General features: G+C 41.6%; 1 protein-coding gene across 1 annotated transcript in view; it reads left to right on the top strand.

The window, feature by feature from the left end:
- The window catches only part of LOC308662928 (contactin-3-like), a gene marked incomplete at both ends in the record, with an annotated part of 174,773 nt that overhangs the window by 45,268 nt on the left and 107,469 nt on the right, over window positions 1-22,036 (top strand). Inside the window, one exon of the mRNA XM_081319074.1 lies at window positions 11,582-11,677. Coding sequence (XP_081175200.1) covers window positions 11,582-11,677 — 96 coding nt within the window. The remainder of the gene's footprint in view (window positions 1-11,581; window positions 11,678-22,036) is intronic.

Here is a 22,036-nt window from a genome sequence, read left to right on the forward strand (position 1 = left end):
GCTTACCGTCAGCTTGCGCCACTAGTCGCATGTTCATCCAACAGGTGTTCCGGCTGCATGGCCTCCCCGATAGAGTCGTCTCCGATAGGGGGGCCCAGTTTACAGCCCGCTTCTGGCAGGAGTTGATGCGGGCGTTGGACATTAAGGTTTGCCTCTCGTCCGCGCATCATCCTCAGACCGACGGGGGTACCGAGAAGGTCATCGGCATCTTAGAGCAGTATCTGCGCTGCTACGTTAACCTGCAGCAGGACAATTGGGTGGACTATTTGGCCATAGCCGAGTTTGCCTTTAACAACTCGCAGCACACCTCCACGCAGATGACACCGTTCTTGGCCAACGTGGGTTATCACCCCCGGTTTTTCCCCCTTTCTCCCGTGGACTCATCGGAGCCGGCAGCGAACGAATTTATGGCGGAGTTACAGGCGATCCATCGGTTGGTGCGACGGCAACTGGAGAAGGCCAAGGCCGACTATAAGAGGTTCGCCGATCGGTCGAGAAGGGATACGCCTCCACTATCGGTGGGGGATCGGGTCTGGCTGTCCACCAGGAACCTACCATCCACTCGGCCGGCGAGGAAGCTGGACCACCGTTACCTTGGACCGTTCCCAGTCGAGGCCGTCATCAATCCGGTCGCCTATCGTTTAACTCTGCCACGTTCCCTGCGCGTGCACCCCGTCTTCCATCGGTCCTTGTTGGTCCCCGAACAACCGGCCTGTCCACTTCGCCAAGCGGAACCTCCCCCATCAGGAACTCGTGATGGAGGCAGCACCCCCGAGTACGAGGTCGCCAGCATCCGGGATTCCCGCTGGCTGAAAGGTCGCTTCCAGTACCTGATCGAGTGGAAAGGGTACGGGCCGGAGGACTTCACATGGGAAGACGCGACCGCCGTTCATGCCCCTGCGTTGGTGACTGCGTTTCACGAACAGTTCCCATCCCGACCGCATCCGGATCGGCAGACCCGGGGGAAGGGCCCTGCGGTGCGGGATAGTGTTGTGACTCAGGGCCAGCCTGTGGTTTTGGCACCCGGCTCAGAGGTGTCGGATGACTCAGATGAGGGGGAGGAGGTGTGTGTGGGTGACGAACCGGCTGATGATGGCTTGCAGGCTTGGCAGAGCTCCCAGCCGGGGACCTCCTCTCAGCTGCGTGAGCCCGATAGTGCGGAAGATGATGACCCACAGCTGGCCCTGTTCAAGGACGCCCGACGCAGGAGGCAGTCGAGCAGGACTAAGCAGAAAAAGGCTGCGGGTCTCCTCGGGAGGAGGCACAGGGAGACCACGCCCTGAGCTCTCTATAAAAGGAGTGTTTGGGGAGGGGCTGGTTGCTGAAAGCAACTTTTCCGCTTGAGAAGACAAGCTCTAGTGTTTTTGTTATCTGCGTAATTAAATCTTGGCAGAAGCCTTTTAGCCTTGGACGCTTTCCAGTCTCTTCTTTTGAATAGGGGTTTGCTAGAAGAGGGCTGGTTCAGAACAGCTGGTCTAGACCAGCGCTTTTCAACTTTTTCTCCCATTCTACCACTTTTAGGATATGGCAACATCCGAGTACCACCAGTCACTTAGCAAGGTGTCAAAAACTTGATGACCAAAAAAAAAAAAGGAAAAAAGTGATGAAGTACAGGTAGCCCTCGACTTACAACAGTTCACTTAGTGACTGTTTGAAGTTACAATGGCACTAAAAAAGTGCCCCCCAAGGCACAGCCGAGCAAGACACCTGACTGCCCACCCGAGGTTTTCATTGTTGTGAGCATTTCTGTTGAAGATTGGCAGGGGGGATGGGGTGGGGGGGTGTTTGGTTTTTATTTCCCTCCCCCTTTGCTGGGTGGTTGCCTCAGGTTTTGGTCACTTCACATGACCCAGGGACACTGTGACCATCAAGTGATGCCCTTGACATGATATCCAGTGCCTGGAGGCGGTGTGGGTCTGGATGGGAAGGAACAGGCTCAGGCTGAACCCCTCCAAGACCGAGTGGCTGTGGATACCGGCATCTCGTGTTGTCCAACTAGTTCCTTCTCTTTTAATGGGGGGGAGGTATTGCCCCCCTCAGAAAGGGCTCAAAACCTGGGTGTCCTCCTGGATTCACGGCTCAATTTGGAAGTTCATTTAACAGCCGTGACCAGGCGGGCCTTCGCACAGGTTTGCCTAGTGCGCCAGTTGCGCCCCTTTTTGGACCGAGATGCCCTATGCATGGTTACTCATGCCCTCGTCACCTCTCACCTAGACTACCGCAATGCTCTTTACATGGGGCTGCTCTTGAAGAGCACCCGGAGGCTTCAATTGGTGCAAAATGTGGCCGCGCGGATGCTCATGGGAGTATCTTGGTACTCCCATGTTACACCATTCCTGTGCGAGCTGCATTGGCTTCCAGTTGCCCTCTGGGTGCGATTCAAGGTGCTACTAATAACCTTTAAAGCCCTGCATGGCTTAGGCCCGGGGTACTTGCGAGACCACCTGCTGCCATTGTCAACATCCCATCGCCCGGTTTGCTCCCACAGAGTCGGCCTCCTAAGGGTGCTGTCGGCCAGGCAATGCCGGCTGGCGACCCCCAGGGGGAGAGCCTTTTCTGTGGGCGTGCCGACCCAGAGCTGCAGATGACCCCTGACCTTTGGTCCTTCTGCCATGACTTGAAGACTTGGTTGTTCCAACAAGCGGGTCTGGACTGACTACGGTTTTTAACTAGGTTTTTATCGGGTTTTTTAAATTGTCACATACTTACTTACTTACTTATTTATTTGATTTATATACCGCCCTTCTCCCGAGAGACTCAGGGCGGTGTACAGGGCAATTAAAATATAACATACAAAAGTTAAAAATAGATTAAACTAAATTTAGCCCCAAACAAAATAAATTAAATTGTATTTATTGTTTAATTCTTTTTTTTAAAAAAAAAACTTTTCATCCTATGTTTTTTAATTTTTATTGTTGTGAGCCGCCCTGAGTCTGCAGGGAGAAGGGCGGCATATAAAAATAAATAAATAAATAAATAAATAAATAAATAAATAAATAAATAAATAAATAAATAAATAAATATTAGTTGCCAAGCATGGCACTGATGCTGGTGCTTCCCCTGAGCCCTGAAGAAGCGCTGATCCTGGTGCTTCCTCTTAACCGTGAGAGTCCTGCAGCTCCAGCCATCTCTCACTCAGGCTTGTGTGGTGCTACCACCGGTTCAGCTCATTCTCCTCCCCTGCTACCACTTTTCTAGGATGATTGTGTACCACCTGCTAGGTGCCAATGTACCACAGGTGGTATCCGTACCACTGGTTGAAAAGCCCTCGTCTAGACGGCATGCGATAAATGCATCATGTTCCTGCAATAGGACAATTAGTCAATAAGACAGCTACAGAAAAAAGGTTTTCTTTTTGTCTTTTTAAAAGACTCACATCAAACAATAGGTTTTCCACTTTTCATTAAATGTAGAGTACAGTAGTTTCCTCTTTTACATACAAAACTTTCCCCACCCCGTTTTTCTGGTCTTTTCTTTGAAATACTTTGAATCCTAATAAACTTTATTTCTGAAACTTTTCGATTAATTAACTGTTGTTCCCAAAACTGGTCTTAGCTTGGTGTTGAAGCCAATTAATTACACCAAACCCAAGGTATGGAAAAACAAGAGTTTTGTTTTGGTACCAAAGATGAAAGTCACCCCAGCTTTGAAAGCTACCGAGGCCTCATTTACAGTTTTACAGCAGTTTTTATAATCAGAGGTGATTTTCATGCACCCCTCTGCCCACCCAACACATCCTTTTCCCCTCCCCCTGATAATACATGCATAACATACAATATTGATTGGTTACCTGGATTGCATCTCCCCCCTAAAGCTTTCTCACTTGCTATGCAAAATAGCTAAATGTCACCTTACCTTTGGCCATGGGAATATTGCAAAGCTTCTAATTTCCTGTGTCAGCCATGTGGTTTTGGGTTTTCTGATAAGTGAGTATTCATATGTCCAACATCCTGGCTAAGTTAAACCTGTGAATCTGTCTTGCTTCATTGTCCCTGCACCCCCACTCCCTGCAGCCCCCTTTAGCAAACTTGTCTGCAAAACCCTCAGTGAACAGAAAGGAAAAAAAAAGCTGTTAAAGGAAAAGTTGTTTGAGAGTTTAAGAGTAAATGTTTCTTCTCAGAATTCATCTTCCTCACTCCCATGTCCATCACAACCACACCTGGGTCCTATCTCCACATATGACCGTTCCTCTGATCCCCAGGGCCTCATGTGCACATACATTCTTTCATTTGATCCTCCATAATGTTTAAAACACACCTTTGTATGTTTGTTTGTTCAAATGCATATACAATTTTATAAGTTTTTGTATATATCTTATCTTTTGTTCTTTTTTCCAAGCCATTAAATTATAGGCTGAAGGAACATGTATTGTTTTTATGAGTATGTGGACTAAGTATTATTATAAACATCCCTACATGATGCGCTGATACTTTTATAATAGCTGCAAGGTTACAAGCTTTGCCTTTTCTCTATAATGAGGAATAGGTTAAGAATGTTATTGTAAATAACAGTGGCTTCACAATATTTACACAGAATGATTTTCAGGAACACTGCTGAGCCCGAGATCATTAGTATTGGATGGTGTTTGGTTTTAAGTTGTGTTCATCTAGCTTTAACAAAGCTGGCTGTGCATACAGATTACTCTTCCTGTAGTCATCAAACCAATCTGGATTTTAGTTGCTTCTGTTGTTAAATCCTTTGTAATCTAATGAGCACATCTGCATGGGCTTATCTACCCTGCCAGGTTACCTTGTTGCCAGTAGGGACCATTAGTCATTTTCAAATAGCAGGAATAGACAATTTATTCACTCCTTCATCACCACTCTCCAGGTGTGCTTTTCTGCTCTGCTTTCAAAATGCTATTTTTTGCTTCTATAATTTCCTTCTGATTTTATTTATTTAATATGCGGCCCATCTCACTCTTCAAAGTGACTGCAGCGTGTTACTTTTTTCCACAGCACTTTCTCTTACTTCAGGTGACAGGAGAAATGATAAGGCACTATTTGATTTACTAATCTGTGCAAATAAGGAACTTACAGAAAGAAAAGAAGTGTGTTAGGTTTTGAGCCAGCAACAGGCAATGGTTGTAATTATTGTCTATTACAAGACAGCTGTTAGAAGTAGCTCTAGACAACTTTAGAGACCAATAGGGCAGCAAGAAAGGATTTTAAAATTTCATACTGATTGTACTGGCTTACAGTACAGTTTGATGATTTTACTTTCTATGTATAACTTTAATTTACAGGTGAAACTCAAAAAATTAGAATATCATGCAAAAGTTCATTTATTTCAGTAATGCATCTTAAAAGGGGAAACTAATATATGAGATAGACTCATTACATGCAAAGCAAGATATTTCAAGCCATGATTTGTCGTAATTGTGAAGATTATGGCTTACAGATCATGAAAACCCCAAATCTACAATCTCAGAAAAATTAGAATATTACATGCAATCAATAAAACAAGGAGTGTACATAGAACAATATCGGACCTCTGAAAAGTATAAGCATGCATATGTACTCAGTACTTGGTTTGGGCCCCTTTTGCAGCAATTACTGCCTCAATGCGGTGTGGCATGGAAGCTATTAGCCTTTGGCACTGCTGAGGTGTTATGGAAGACCAGGATGCTTCAATAGCGGCCTTCAGCTCTTCTGCATTGTTCGGTCTCATGTCTCTCATCTTTCTGTTGGCAAAGCCCCATAGATTCTCTGTGGGGTTTAGGTCAGGCGAGTTTGCTGGCCAATCAAGCACAGTAATCCCACGGTCATTGAACCAGGTTTTGGTGCTTTTGGCAGTGTGGGCAGGTGCCAAGTCCTGCTGGAAAATGAAGTCAGCATCCCCATAAAGCTCATCTGTGGAAGGAAGCATGTAGTGCTCCAAAATCTCCTGGTAGATGGCTGTGTTGACCCTGGACTTAATGAAGCACAGTGGACCAACACCAGCAGATGACATGGTTCCCCAAATCAACACAGACTGTGGAAACTTCACACTGGACTTCAAGCATCTTGCAGTGTGTGCCTCTCCATTCTTCCTCCAGACTCTGGGTCCTTGGTTTCCAAATAAGATGCAAAAGTTGTTCTCATCAAAAAAGAGGACTTTGGACCACTGAGCAACAGACGAGGTCTGTTTTTCTTTAGCCCAGGTAAGACACTTCTGATGTTGTTTGTTGTCCAGGAGCGGCTTGACAAGAGGAATACAACATTTGAAGCCCATGTCCAGGATCCGTCTGTGTGTGGTGGCTCTTGATGCACTGAGTCCAGCCTCAGTCCACTCCTTGTGAAAGTCCCCAACACTTTTGAATGGCCTTTTCCTGACAATCTTCTCCAGGCTGCGGTCATCCCTGCTGCTTGTGCACCTTTTTCTTCCACACTTTTCCCTTCCACATAACTTTCTATTAATGTGCTTTGATACAGCACTTTGGGAACATCCACCTTCTTTTGCAATTACCTTTTGAGGCTTTCCCTCCTTATGGAGGGTGTCAATGATGGTTTTCTGCACAACTGTCAGGTCAGCAGTCTTCCCCATGATTGTGATTCCTACTGAACCAGACTGAGAGACCATTTAAAGGCTCAGGAACCCTTTGCAGGTGTTATGGCTTAATTAGCTGATTAGAGTGGGACACTTTGAGCCTAGAATATTGCACCTTTTCACAATATTCTAATTTACTGAGATTGTGGTTTTGAGCTGTAAGCCATAATCATCACAATTATGACAAATCATGGCTTGAACTATCTTGCTTTGCATGTAATGAGTCTATGTCATATATTAGTTTCCCCTTTTAAGTTGCATTATTGAAATAAATGAACTTTTGCACGATATTCTAGTTTTTCGAGTTTCACCTGTGTATGTTGTACGTGTAAGATTCACAAACAAGAAAGAAAACAATTCAAAAGTTGGAAGCAGTATAGAATCAGGGATTTATCCAGTGGGAAGCTAAGGCAGCCTTTAGTCCAGGTTAAACATTCATCTGAATTGGATTTTCCTAAGCTATTGTGGTGTGAAGCCAGAATGAACACAAATTAGGAGCAGTTTAAGAGTGCAGCATGGATTTAAACAGCTTCATGCCTTTCTATATCTAGATTGATTTGTCACTTTAATGAGAGACACATAACTAAAGCTTCTGAAGATAAATTTGCTGACTTCATTCCCTGAATATATAGTTCATTGAGTGCAAATACTGTATTATACAAATACTGTAGATAATAGTGTTGGATTGCTTCAGTTTGTGTTTAGAAATTTATCAAGCAATTCTAGTTGCTAGAAGCTGTTTCAAACTATTTCAGTTTTGATAAATTCTGCAATGACATGAGGCCTACAAATGAAGTGAATTTCTTGACTAGAGTCACTTCTCACCTAGATTAGAATTGGGTAACTTTTTTAGGAAACACTTCATTGAAACAGGGTAACCATTCTTCATAGTCCTTATGAATAGCAGTGATCAGTGATTTTCAGAAGAACAATTGCTGTAAATACTTCTCAGAAAAAACAAAAACAAAAATTGAATTGTTGCACAGGGGTTCTGAAAAATGTTCAGGAAAATTTCAGTTGCATGCATTTTTTTAAAAAGTCACTTTTGCTATTACATTAGCAAAATGTTATTTATGTATTATAATTCTAAAATGATTAAAATAACCAGAACAGCAAATTAGCACTACTTCTACATTCAACAGATTGTCCTTTAAAATGGTGAGGTACTGAAATGGCAATTATTGCTATTAAGTGGCATGGATAGATATCTGTTATTGCTTTTTTTAGTGTTAAAAATTAAATTACACGTTGGAAAATAACTATTTTTTCTCCAAGCTGGTGTTTTCATTATGGTTTGTTGTAAAGATCATTTACTTTAAAATGTCCTTTGAGTAGCCCATTGAGCATCTGTACCTGTGAAGCTATCTTTTATAAAAATTATAAACAAAAACACATTTCTGAACAAATCTTCTTAAGGATAAATAGGCCATATCCTTCACCTGTTTGTAATTAACTTGAAGATAGAATAGAATAATGTACATTTTGGAAGGTAGCACTGACTTAATTATTTGAGAATGTCCAGTACGGTAGCCATCTAGACTTTACTGCACGAAAAGACAATTCTGATGGATAGAAAATGAGCTATCTGAACACCTTTTGTTCTAACTTTGTCCCCAACTTTTTGGATTCCAGATTTTACACCATTTACATTTTATCCTATTTCCATTTCCATTTTTCTTTTTATTATAAAGAATGCTTACATAATAGCAATAGCATTATTTAGACTTATATACCACCCACAGTACCTTACAGCATTCTCCAGCATTATTTGCATATTGCTTCCAACAATCTAGATCTTCATTTTATCAACCTCAGAAGGATGGAAGGCTGATCCCCGTTAGGATTGAAGTCCAAGCTGTGGGCAGATTTTGCCTGCAATACTGCACTTAACCACTGCATCACCAGGGTTCTTCTCTAAGTGTTTAGAAAAGTAATTTCCAAGTATACAGGGTTTTATTAAAAAAATGCATAGGTCTCAACTCTGAAATTTCTGGAAATTTCTGACTAAATAGTTTTGAGACTTATGTACAGGGACATGTAATATACATCCATTCAGACTCCTGATCCCATCAGTCAAGTCTTCCTATCCAATATTTGAAAGGCCATAGATTCACCTCTGTTTTAGTTGAATAATGGTAGATGTTCGATCTGTTCTTCATGATTACACTCTTCATAGAGAATAGGTCAGAGTTGTTAAAATTAAGGGAAATGAATTGAAATACAGTTCAGTATTAAACTTAGAAATAAATGTGTTTATTATACTGTATATGCTTGCATTCCTTTCAGATGTGATGAAATGACTAAAATGATCATAATGTATTTGCATTTTAAAAATAAGGCATAAGAACAAATTTTGTATTCTCTTTTAAAGGAATTTTTGGATTTTCAAACAAAGAGTTGAGGATAACATATAATTTTAAGACATTACATGAAATGTCTTAGTATCATATGAAAGAGAGGAAGTAACTGATTTCTTTTGTTTGGGTATAACTTGACAGCTAGAAAATTAGATTAGAAATGGAGAGACTTCCTATTCCTCTCTTGTTAGGAAGGTCACTTGGAGACTATGGGCCAGTCATTTTCTTTCAGCCTAACCCATCTTACAGTCTTGATGTTGTGGGGCAAATAAGAGGTCTGAGTATTACATGTATCACAGTAAGATATATAAAATAAAGGTGAACTATAAATAAATAACATTTCTATAAATTAAACAATGTTCTTTAGGTAAGCCTCAATTAACAACCACTATTCAGTGACCATTTGAAGTTGCAATAGTCCTGAATGAGTGATATGATCTGGCTGTTGCACCACTCCTGTAGTCATGAATAATAGTGATCTGGGCACCTGGACAACAGTTGGTTCCGACTAGAAAGCTAAAGAAGAAACATACATAAGCTTCTCTTTCATTTTTCTATATTAAAGTTAATTGCAAGCCACAGATAGTGAGAATGGTTATTATTAGTGGACCAGAGGAATACTGTGGATATAATTTACTTGGACTTCAGTAAGGCATTTGATAAAGTAGACCACAAGCTACTACTTGATAAGATAGAAAAATGTGGGCTAGAGAGCATCACCACCAGATGGATTCGTAACTGGCTGACCATCTTCACTCAATGTGTAGTCCTCAATGGAACTGCATCTATATGGAGGGAAGTATGCAGTGGGCTCTGTTTTAGGGCCAGCACTCTTCAACATCTTCATCAATGATTTGGATGAGGGGATATATGGGGAACTCATCAAATTTGCAGACGACACCAAGTTGGCAGGAATAGCCAACACTCCAGAAGACAGTCTTAAGATACAGAAAGCTCTTAACAGATGTGAATATTTGGTGATATCTAACAAAATGAAATTCAATGATAAAAAAGTAAAGTTCCATATTTAGGTAAGAAAAACTATATGCTCAGGTATAATATAGGTGGTACCTTGCTCAATAGTAGCAACTGTGAGAGGGATCTCGGAGTCCTAGTGCACAATCACTTAAATATGAGCCAGCAGTGTGCTGCAGCTGTCAAAAAAGCCAACACAGTTCTAGGCTGTATTAACAGACAGAATAGAATCAAGATTACATGAAGTGTTAATACCACTTGGAATACTGCATCCAGTTTTGGTCACCACAATATAAAAAAGATGTTGAGACTCTAGAAAGAGTGCAGAGAAGAGCAGTGAAGATGATTAGGGGACTGGAGATTAAAACATATAAGGAACAGTTGCTGGAATTGGGTATGTCTAGTTTAATGAAGAGAAGGATGAGGGGTGACATGATAGCAGTGTTCCAATATGTCAGGGGTTGCCGCAAAGAAGTTATTCTCCGAAGCACCTGAGGGCAGGACAAGAAGCAATGGATGGAAACTAATCAAGGAGAGAAGCAAACTAGAACTAAGGAGAAATTTTCTGACAGTTAGAACTGTTAATCAGTGGAACAACTTGCCTCCAGAAGTTGTAAATGCTCCAACACTGGAGGTTTTTAAGAAGAGATTGGACAACCATTTGTCTGAAATGATACAGGGTTTCCTGCCTAAGCAGGAGTTGGATTAGAAGACCTCCAAGATCCCTTCCAACTCTGTTATTCTGTTATTATATATATAATTTGATGCAAAAGACATTTGACATGTTCAGCTTCCTTATTTTGAATTTGTAAATGATTTGGCATAAATACAAATGTGGATTCAAATTTATAGAAAGTTGTTGGGTTAAATTTGGACCACATGCAGAGAATGCCAGCTTTGGTTCCCTTAGAAACTAGTGAAAATTTACCACTCCTCTCTCTAACAAAATTTATTTGTTATGTATTAATTTTTATTATTTTTCTGTATTAGTTTTAATCCCATCCTATTTTATCTAGCTTCATTTCTAAACATATAATTATTGTATTTAAATGTTAATAGGTAAATTATGCCATTTTTAAATTGAATTGTGATTGACAATTATAAACAACTCTAGCACACGTTTTGTTAAAGTCTTTTAAGGCATCCTTTCTCTGAGAGTCATAGAAAATTCCTGATGAATTTTATGTCTTGCAATTCTTTCTAGTTCAGCAACAGAAGAAACCCTTCATTCTTCATTCGTTGAAAGAATCCTGTCATTCTTTCTCATGTTTTAAGTCATTGGCAAGCAGTTACAACTGTAATTTTTCCTTGCTGCCTGACAATAATTTGGCTTTTAGATACCCTATGAAAACTAAAGTTCCCACAAATTTTAGTGCATTCTGCTAGAAAGGAAAAGGAAGGTAAAGAAAAGAAAATCCATTGTGATGAGCTGAATCACCTCAGTTAGATACTTGGGTTGGAACAGTTACTGTGGAAAAGACAAGGTTGTAATATTCATATTCAAAGTACCGATTGTGAGTAATAGAAGCTGGTTTGTATTCCAGATGAAACAGCTTCGCTAATAATAATTATTAGAGAATTGGATTCTTATAATGAATACTTCTATGAAAATTAATTTGAAAGTTAATGGAAATGGATTGATTAGGATCAAATATAGGTCTTTTTGTAGGTATCTACTTACTAAAACTTCTGTCTCTTTTTTTCTTTTTGGAAAAACATAGGTATTGAACACTTAAAGACAAAAATAAGAAGTACTGTATCTGTGCGGGAAGGGCAAGGGGTTGTTCTCCTCTGTGGAGCACCAATTCATTCTGGAGGTAAGGAAACAGGAATCTATTCCGTGATCAGCCAAAATGATTGATGTGCAGTAGGGCAGTCTTTCCTTAATATTATGAATATCCAAAAGTCATGTTTGAATCTATATTAGTGATTACATTATTTAAATTGTGATATTGGGCTATTAGCACTTTTTTTGTTTAAAAACCTCTAAATATAAATTTTAATAAAACTGGCATGCTTATGGAAGAAAAGGAAATATGGAAGAAAGGGAATAGTTTCAATAAATGAGAATATTTGTATTTCAGGATTGAAATAAGGAGACCTTGGTGGTCTATTAGCTTGGTAATTTTCTTGCAGATGTTTCGCTACCCAAACTAGGTAATATTATTAGTGCTAGTCTTGATGACTAGTGATCAACACTGATGATGTTACCTAGTTTGGGTAATGAAACGTCTGTAAGAAAACAACCAAGCTTTGAAAGCATCAAGGACCCCCTCAGGGAAGGGCTTGAATAGAGTTGACTATTCTAATCAATGACAGCACAAGCTATTTAATTTTTATTTATTTTTATTTTATTAATATTTCTATACCGCCCTTCTCCCGAAGGACTCAGGGCGGTGCACAGGGCAAGAATAAAATACAAAGTTACAAATATTAAAAGAAGATTAAATAGTTGCCCATTAAAACAATTAATACACTACATTTATAAAAACCCCAAAAATACAACAATAAAAATACAACAATAAAAACCCCACCAATCCCCCATCAGGCCAGGCCGGCTTGTTCAAACAAAAACGTCTTCAGATCGCGGCGAAAGGAGCGAAGATCGGGCGCCATCCGGAGCTCTACCGGTAACTGATTCCATAGTTCCGGAGCGCCCACAGAGAAGGATCTCCCCCTGGGGGCCACCAATTGACATTCTCTGATCGGTGGCACCCTGAGGAGACCCTCTCTGTGGGAACGCACAGAGCGCAGGGAAGTTGATGCCGGCAACAGGTGTTCCCTGAGGTACTCCAGACCCCTGCCATGTAGGGCTTTAAACACCATTACTAGTACCTTGAATCTCACCTGGAAGACAACTGGTAACCAATGCAGCTCACGGAGCAGAGGTGTAACATGGGAGTATCGGGAGACTCCCAACACAACTCTCGCGGCTGCATTCTGTACCAGTTGGAGCCTCCGGGTGGTCCTCAAGGGCAGCCCCATGTAGAGAGCGTTGCAGTAGTCTAGACAAGAGGTCACGAACGCATGAGTGACCATGCATAAATCATCCCGGCTTAGATAGGGCCGCAACTGGCGGACCAGGCGAACCTGGGCGAAAGCCCCCCTAGTCACAGCCACTATATGGTCTTCCAAGGTGAGCCGTGAATCTAGGAGGACTCCCAAGTTGCGAGCCCTATCTACAGGGGGTAATAATTCACCCCCCATAGAAAGAGATGGAATATCCGAATAGACCCGGGATGAAGGTATGCAAAGCCACTCAGTCTTGTCGGGGTTGAGTTGAAGTCTGTTCCTCCCCATCCAGACCCGAACCGCCTCCAGGCAACGGGACATCACGTTGAGGGCATCACTGGGGTGGTTTGGGGTCGAAAGAAAAAGCTGGGTATCATCAGCATACTGATGATACCCAACTCCAAAACCACGAATGATCTCACCCAGCGGTTTCATATAGATGTTGAACAGGAGAGGCGAGAGGACCGACCCCTGAGGAACTCCACAAACGAGAGACCTCGCGGTCGACCTCTGCCCCCCTGTCAACACCGACTGCGAACGTCCCTGGAGATAGGAGGAGAACCACTGTAAAACCGTGCCTCCCACTCCCAATCCCCTGAGACGCCGCAGCAAGATACCATGGTCGATTGTATCGAAAGCCGCTGAGAGGTCTAATAGGACTAGAACAGAGGAATGTCCCCTGTCCCGAGCCCTCCAGAGATCATTCACCAGTGCGACCAATGCCGTCTCCGTGCTGTACCCGGGCCTGAAACCCGATTGGTACGGGTCTAGATAATCCGCTTCATCCAGGACCAGAGGGAGCTGATGCGCCACCACACTCTCAACAACCTTCGCAAGGAAGCGAAGGTTGGAGACCGGACGAAAGTTATTCAATACAGCTGGGTCCAAGGCAGGCTTCTTGAGGAGAAGCCTCACCACCGCCTCTTTCAAGGTGGCAGGGAAGCTACCCTCACTCAATGAAGCCGATATAACTGCCTGGAACCAGCTGCGCGTCCTCTCCCGGGCTGCATAAACCAGCCAGGAAGGACACGGGTCCAATAAGCATGTGGTGGAGCTCAGCCTCCCCATAATCCTGTCCACTTCCTCCGGAGTCACAGAATCAAACTCCTCCCAGGTGATATCGACAAGACCGCCCGTGTCCTGATCGTCAGACTCTGCCCAGTCAGAGTCCAGACCGGTCAGAATCCGAGCGATTTTGTCCGACAGATGTTGGTTAAACTCCTCGGCACGACCCTGCAAGGGTTCTTCCCTCACCTCCTGATTCAGGAGGGAGCGAGTCACCCTAAACAGGGCGGCCGGGCGATTATCTGCGGACGCGATAAGGGTAGCGAAGTGGTTAGACCTCGCCTCCCTTATCGCAGCGAGATAAGACCTAATATAGGCTCTTAGTCGCAATCGGTCGGATTCGGATCGGCTGGATCTCCAACCGCTCTCTAGGCCCCGTCTCCGACGCTTCATCTCCCGGAGCTCCGCGGAGAACCATGGAGCTCGACGGGATCTGCACCGGGTCAGGGGCCGCAAGGGTACAACTCGGTCAAGAGCCTCAGTGGCTGCCCTTTCCCAGGCTTCCACTAAGGCATCTGCCGAGCTGTGAGTAAAGGAGGCAGGTGGGGACCCCAGCGCCGCCTGGAACCTCTCGGGATCCATTAAGCGTCTGGGGCTGTACCATTTAATTGGTTCCACGCACCCACGGCGGGGGGGTGGCAAAACGGAAGACCAGCCGCTGGAGATGATGATCGGTCCATGACAGGGGCATAACAATTGGGGAGCCCCCACCAAGATCATCTAACCACCGTCCAGATAAGAAAACTAGGTCAAGGGTGTGGCCTCCCTCATGAGTCGGTCCCGAAATTATTTGCGTCAGGTCCATGGCCGTCATGGAAGCCATGAACTCCTGAGCCAACTCAGATGATCCTCCCAGCGATGGTAGATTGAAGTCCCCCAAAACTATAAGTTTCGGGAACTCAATCACCAACCCAGAGAGGACATCTAGAAGCTCAGGCAGGGCTGCTGCTGCGTGACTAGGCGAAAGGTACACCAGCAGCAAGCCCAACTGCGCACCAGGGCCGCATCTCAAAAAGAGAGACTCACACCCAACTATCTGGGGGACGGTGGCCTCCCGCGGACACAAGGTCTCCCTCATAACAACAGCCACACCCCCACCCCTACCCTGAGCCCGAGGCCAGTGTAGCACCCAGAAACCTGGTGGGCAAAGATCAACCAGAGGAATCCCGCCCTCTGGGCCCAACCAAGTCTCCGTGATGCAAGCCAGGTCCGCCTGCTCACCCTCGACCAAGTCGCGGACGAGAGGAGCTTTATTAGCGACAGACCTGGCATTCAAGTACACCAGCCGGAGCTCAGGAGGCTGCACATCCTCACTCCCGGGACCTCGGGGCAGGGCCAGAGGGTCGGAGTGCCTCACCACTTGTAAGCAGCGGAGAGGCCTTCCCTGAGATCGATACGGCCCTCTGCTTCTACACCTGCCGCCATTCCCTGACGTCATGGGAATAGGTAATCCCACGACCAGCCCTGGGGCCCCAGAGGCAACCGACCCCCGCTCCTCCCCCCGTGATCTACCTCGGCACTGGCCTGAACAGAGGTTGCTGGACTGCCCCCCTTGTCCAAACAACCAAAAAGAGTACCCTCCCCCCTCCCTAACCCCTTAAAAAATTTAGACAAAAAACTAATCAGGGGCCTCTTGTTGGGTTTACGTCGAAGGCCCCTACCCGTGCCCAGCCATCTCTCAGGGTCCCAATAAATGGGCCCTTCCTCGAGATTATAAGCGGCTAGAAAGGCGGGTCGCACCCAGGAAGGGGGAGCACCCCTGAGGGCGAACAAGTCCGTGAAAGAGTATTTAAGAGAAGGCATAAGGAGCAGTCCAGATAGAAGGCAGTCCATAGTTGATAGTCAGTAAGGAGGATCTAGACAAAGGATAAATAGGTGTCCCAGACCTCCGCCCAGCCGCTGCCACTCAGCTGGGTGAACCCCCCGGGCAGGCCGACCACCGTCCTCTCACGACGGCCGCAGAGCCAATTCCCGGGGGGGTGGTGGTCTGAAACAACCACTCTGGATATAGCATGCCCCATAGAGCTCTCACCTCTAGGGGCAGCAGATGTAAGTTCAAGCCACCCTCTCACGGTGAAAGAATGAAAGAAGTTCATGTAAGAAATTTAACTAAAATGTCCAATATTTCCATAGTTGCGTGTAGCAGGAAACTCAAATCATAGAAACACAGAGATTTAGTTAAACCCAGTACTGTCATTTCTATTGCATTTAAAATTATTTGTTTTAAACTTGGCACTAGATTCAGAACTATCGGGATTATGTATTTTTATTACATAGATAATAGAAGTCTATTTTATAAACCTATTTCATGCTGCTGAGACTTGAAACTTATTTTTTTTTTCTGGCTTCCAAAAGCTATGTTGCCATCTTCACATTATTGAATTGGAAATGCTTTCAGCAGCTGTAGGTAATGGCAGTAAAGATTCCATCTGTTCTTTTTTTAAAAAATTCATTTTAAGGTCTTTAAGATCATCTATAGAGAAAAAGGGAAAAGTGGGAAAGTGTTTGCTTTTGAGATGAAGAGTGTAGTGATATGCTAATCAGAATATAATCCTATGCAGGGCTTCTTAGAAAAAAAAATCCATAGAATTTAATGCTAATCTTGGATCTTCCTAACCATGATAGCCTTTTCTCTTTGATAGAAATCAAAGATAAAGAGCATGGAATCAACAGATGTGTGAATGAGTGTGTGTGTGTGTGCGCATGTGTGTTTGTGTCTATGAAGGTATGTATGTACAGTATATGTGTATGTGAACTCTTATATACAGTCTACTAGTGTGGATACAAATATTATATAGATATAGTAAATAAGGATTAATGGTAAAACCTCCCAAGTTTAGAGTTTAAAAAATTCTGCTTTTTAATATCTTAGTTAGGAGCACTCATCACATAAAATGACAATAATAATAACAAAAAAACAATAACAATAATGCAATGTAATACATTATGGAGGTAGTGACAGATTTTGTTTTCCTGGGCTCCAAGATCACTGCAGATGGGGACTGTAGCCAAGAAATTAAAAGACGCTTGCTCCTGGGGAGGAAAGCCATGGCAAATCTAGACAGCACACTAAAAAGCAGAGACATCACCCTGTCAACAAAAGTGCGTATAGTCAAGGCTATGGTCTTCCCAGTTGCAATGTATGGCAGTGAAAGTTGGACCATAAGAAAGGCTGAGCGCCAAAGAATTGAGGCCTTTGAACTATGGTGCTGGAGAAGACTCCTGCGAGTCCCTTGGACCGCAAGGCGATCAAACCGGTCAGTCCTAGAGGAGATCAATCCTGACTGCTCTTTAGAAGGCCAGATCCTGAAGCTAAAACTCAAATACTTTGGCCACCTAATGAGAAGGAAGGACTCACTGGAGAAGAGCCTAATGCTGGGAAAGATCGAGGGCAATAGAAGAAGGGGACGACAGAGAATGAGGTGGCTGGATGGAGTCACTGAAGCAGTAGGCGTGAGCTTAAATGGACTCCAGAAGATGGTAGAAGACAGGAAGGCCTGGAGGAATGTTGTCCATAGGGTCGCGATGGGTCGGACACGACTTCGCAGCTAACAACAACAACAACAACAATGTAATACAGTAATAATTTATTGTGCTATTGCCATATCAAATTGAAAAGAAGAAAAATCACTAGTGTATCAATATCAGGAGATAGTAGAATAGAAGAAAACATTTGGAGAAGATCATCATTTTGAAGATCTAAAAACCATGATTTTCATGATCTGAAAATCGTAATTGAAACATTATGACATAAACTGGCTGAGATGGTCACAGGAATTATCAGCACAGTAGATGCCAAAATAAAACTTCTTGGACAGCTTAGAAAATCTGTAGTAGACATAAACTGGCTGAGATGGTCACAGGAATTATCAGCACAGTAGATTCCAAAATAAAACTTCTTGAACAGCTTAGAAATTCTGTAGTAGTTGATGTAGTTAAATAAAAATAGATGCCTTAAGTACAATCTCAAAACCTCTGGTAAACCACTTGAACACCATGGGCTTTATTTGAAACGTTACATCTTGCAATAATACCTTTAATACTGTATCATTAACAGTTTCTGCCCTTAACATGCCCTTTGGAAAGATTCAGTAGTTAGATAAAATCCAGTCTAGATTAATTGACTGTGACAAACTATAATATGATACTTTCGGCACCATCTAATAACATCTGCCTATCCAGGTTCTTGGAAGGGCTCAATATGTAGATAAAAATGCCATATCCAGTCTAAACATCTGGCAAACTGTGTGATCAATAAAGGAATTTCATCTACATCTACTATTCATCTACATTGGAGGCCAAAATATTTATTCCACATTACAAGAAATAACCAAAGCCAAACATTGTGAATTATTTATCACAGAATCAGGATCAAAATGTGTCTCCTGATGCCAGGCTCTGAAGTATAAATCTGGGTGGGGGAAAAAAAATCTTAGTATAGTTTCTGTTGTTCATTTATAGTACAGTTAGTTTCTATAAATTTGACTATATTCTAAATAATCTTGTAAAACTGATCACAATCTAAAAAGTATTTGAATTAGTAATTTAACATACCGTATGAGAAAAGCTTACATATCATATACCCACAACTACTTAGATTGGATTTTGCCTGCATAGTTATGGACCCAAGCCAGTTTTGCCTACATTGTACATTTCTACAGTCATTATTAAATTCATTGTGATTTAATTAATTTCATACAGATATCATTTATATTCTCCATGTCATAATAGCTCATGGTGACTTCTTGATTATGTTCATCACTAACACAGTGATTTCAGCAAATAATATTTTTATTGTCACTTTGAATATACACTAATCTGCATACATTAAAATGAAATTTCATTGCATTCAGCTGTCAAAGGCTCACCACCTCCAACATACACTACATAAATATGACAAAAATAAATAAATACACAATTATGCATATACCCACATATATTATATGGCACAGAGAAACAACAGTCTAGTTCGGATTATGTATACATGTGCATGGTGAGAAAAATGAAAAAATGTACAACATATTAATCAAATGTTGATAATAATTAAAAGAGCAAAAACCTCATTTTCAGTTGGAACTTTCCATTTCATTTTAAAATGTTTCAGGTTATTTCATGGATAGTTTTCTTTATTACATAGAGCATCCTATGCCTTACAGAGTAATTTGAATTTATAAATCGCAGACATAAGGACATCTTTTTAAATCAGATTAAAAAAAGTTCCTTCTGATAAGGAATTAATGGACATTTAAATGAAGGACTAAATATTTCTTTAGTTTATGTATATGTGTTTCTTTTCCTATACCGGTTTGTATGTGTGTGTGTTTGTGTCTGTGTGTATTTTATCTATAAATAAGTTTTATTGGATGAACCTCTCTCAGTTTTGTAACCAAACTGGTTGAATTAAAAATCAAGGGGAAAAGGAATAGAATTAGAGTAATAAACTCACAATGGGCAGCTGCTGTTCTTACAGTATAGCAGTTGGAGAGCAACAGTTAACTCTGACTAGACATAAAAAGTGAGGGAGGAAGGGATAAATAAATAAATAAATGCATATATACGTGAAAGGTCTCAATACAGAAGATATCAGACTTTAAAGGTAATTTTTTCCTTATACCAAACAACAAACTGTATCTTGATATTTTAACTGGGTGGCACTGTATACAATTTGGGAGTCCTTCTGGATAATCATCTTTTACATGATCAGCAAGCAAATATTTTAAACAAAAGCATCTTGTATGCTATTGCCTCTGTCCCTGGATTGGGTGGTCCTTCTTTGCTGTTGTCCTAGGTCACTTCCTGTCTGGAAAGTATCTGAGTGGTTTGCAATACTGAAAACTACTTGAAAGCTACAATGGCTCCAGAATGTGGCAGCAGAATAGATATGGGGACTTCTTATTTGGCCCACGTGACAGACCTGCTCTGATTACATCATAAGCTTCCAAGGTGTTGATTGTCACAATTCATCGCTTAATCCTTGGCTCCCTAGGAGTATCTTTCTACTATATCTGCTTGATAATTGGCATTGATCTTATGGGGCTTCAGTCTTATGGATCTTAAGAAGCTTCTAAATAAATTTGCCTGCACTAAGGAGCAGTGTTTCCCTGAATGTGCGAATATTTTCAGCCTTGTGGGGCTTTTGTAAAAGGTTTAGATTTTCCAACAGGCCTCAGGCTAGAATATAGGAAATTGTTCCCGGACGGTGACTGGTTAGAAATACATTTGTTTAGTTACATTTGGGGTGTGTGCCATATATTATACGGTTGATTTTACACTATTGTGTTTTTACTGTTTTTTAACTTGATCTTTTATTTCTATTATATAAGTTAACAAAGTTCACTCAATGATTGAGATGATGTATAAGTTGATTTGATAAATAATATGTACAAATACTTTTTCATGTACTAGTTAAGGATTTTAATTATGTAATACTTTTTTGTCTTCACAAAAGATACAAATAATTTAGGATCTTTATTAAAGGACAGTATGTTTTTTAAAAAATGCTGTAATTGAATTTGAAAATGCCAATTGTTTGTGGTTTGAGGAATAGGAACAATGAGAGAGATACATTAGAATTTTTCTGTAAATCCTGTGTTTTCAATGATTCCTTATTTCCCTTCCTCCAACCATAGCTACATTGAAAGTACTCCTCCCACACAATAATTCTTCTATTGAAATGACTAAAATTAAGAATGTAGCATTGTTCTGCTACCAATAATAGAACTATTCAATTGTAAGTTTATGTCTTTTGTTCCTAGTTCCAGTTGATGGATCTCAAGGTTTTAGTAAAAACAAACATGTTTTGTCAGTTGGGAAAATGTTAGGTACACTTTTCATACTACAAGCAAACTTCACTCTACTGTGTTGGAAAAAAAAAAATCTGTTGTTGACCTTGAGGAATATTTCATAGATTATTTTGTATGTATCCTCACAGCTCTTAGTTTATGGACTGAACTTTAAACATCCTTTAATTTTTCTCATAGGATATCATGTAAAATTGTCAATGCAACCTGAAATGGACTGTTAAAGAATCTCTGTAGGTATAAGCTGTAAAAGCCTGCCAATCCCTCATGCATTTTAGCAACAGTTGTCCACAGTTAGGCAAGCACTTAAAAGCCTCCCTGTCAGATTTCACAGTTGAGCCTTGTTGTTTTCCTTTGCTTTATATTTTACAGTATGTATTCTAGAACAGGGGTCCCCAACCCCTGGTCCGTGGACCAGTACCGGGCCGTTGCATGCCAGCAACCAATCTGCATAAACAAGCAAAGCCCCATCCATGGGATGCAGGCAGCACATAAAACCACACACCCTCCGGTCCATGGAAAAACCTCTCTCCATGGAATCGGTCCCTGGTGCCCAAAAGGTTGAGAACCTCTGTTCTAGAAGATGTTTCTAAGGAAATATTTTCTACTATAGTGAAGATAGTACAGTCCTTTTTTATTTTTTTGACAATATTGCTTTGGATTTCTTTTGGGGGGTGGGCATTCTTTATATTGGTATCATTTGGGAGGAAAACTGTTTATACTGTTTTTCATATCAATATTTTGTTTTCTTTGTTTTAAATAAGTGATGAATTAATGTCTCATATCACAGTAATGTTTTACAGGTACATATGCAGGCTTCTATCTTACTATCTTTTACAGGTGGAAATTGTATATTCAGGATAGTTTGAACTATTAGGATTTGAAAGATGTGTCTTGACATCTTCTGCTACTAGTTGTGGAGGAATCTCACATTTTTGCTTTCTCCCAGTTTTTTTTTTAAAAAACCTGAAATTATTTTTTATTATTTATGAAGTAGTTGTGAAATAATATTTTTTCACTGTGAATACTCATTACCTGCTCCCCTTTAAACTGATAATGTAGTAGGAATTTAAAATAGTGCATTACATGCAAATATGTGCTTTTTATTGATTATATACCATCAAGTCATTTTCAATTCCTAGCAAACACATAGATTTTCTCCATGACGATCTATCTTCTGTACTTTGATTCTCAACAGGGTCAGCATAGCTGACTGCCCCACTTGAGTGAGAGATGTTTTACTTAACTAGCAGGTCTTCAGAAGTGTTGTCTTGCCTATACACATACACACACCTGTGG

Source organism: Vipera berus (assembly GCF_964194415.1).
Source record: "Vipera berus genome assembly, chromosome: 2".
NCBI lineage: Eukaryota > Metazoa > Chordata > Lepidosauria > Squamata > Viperidae > Vipera > Vipera berus.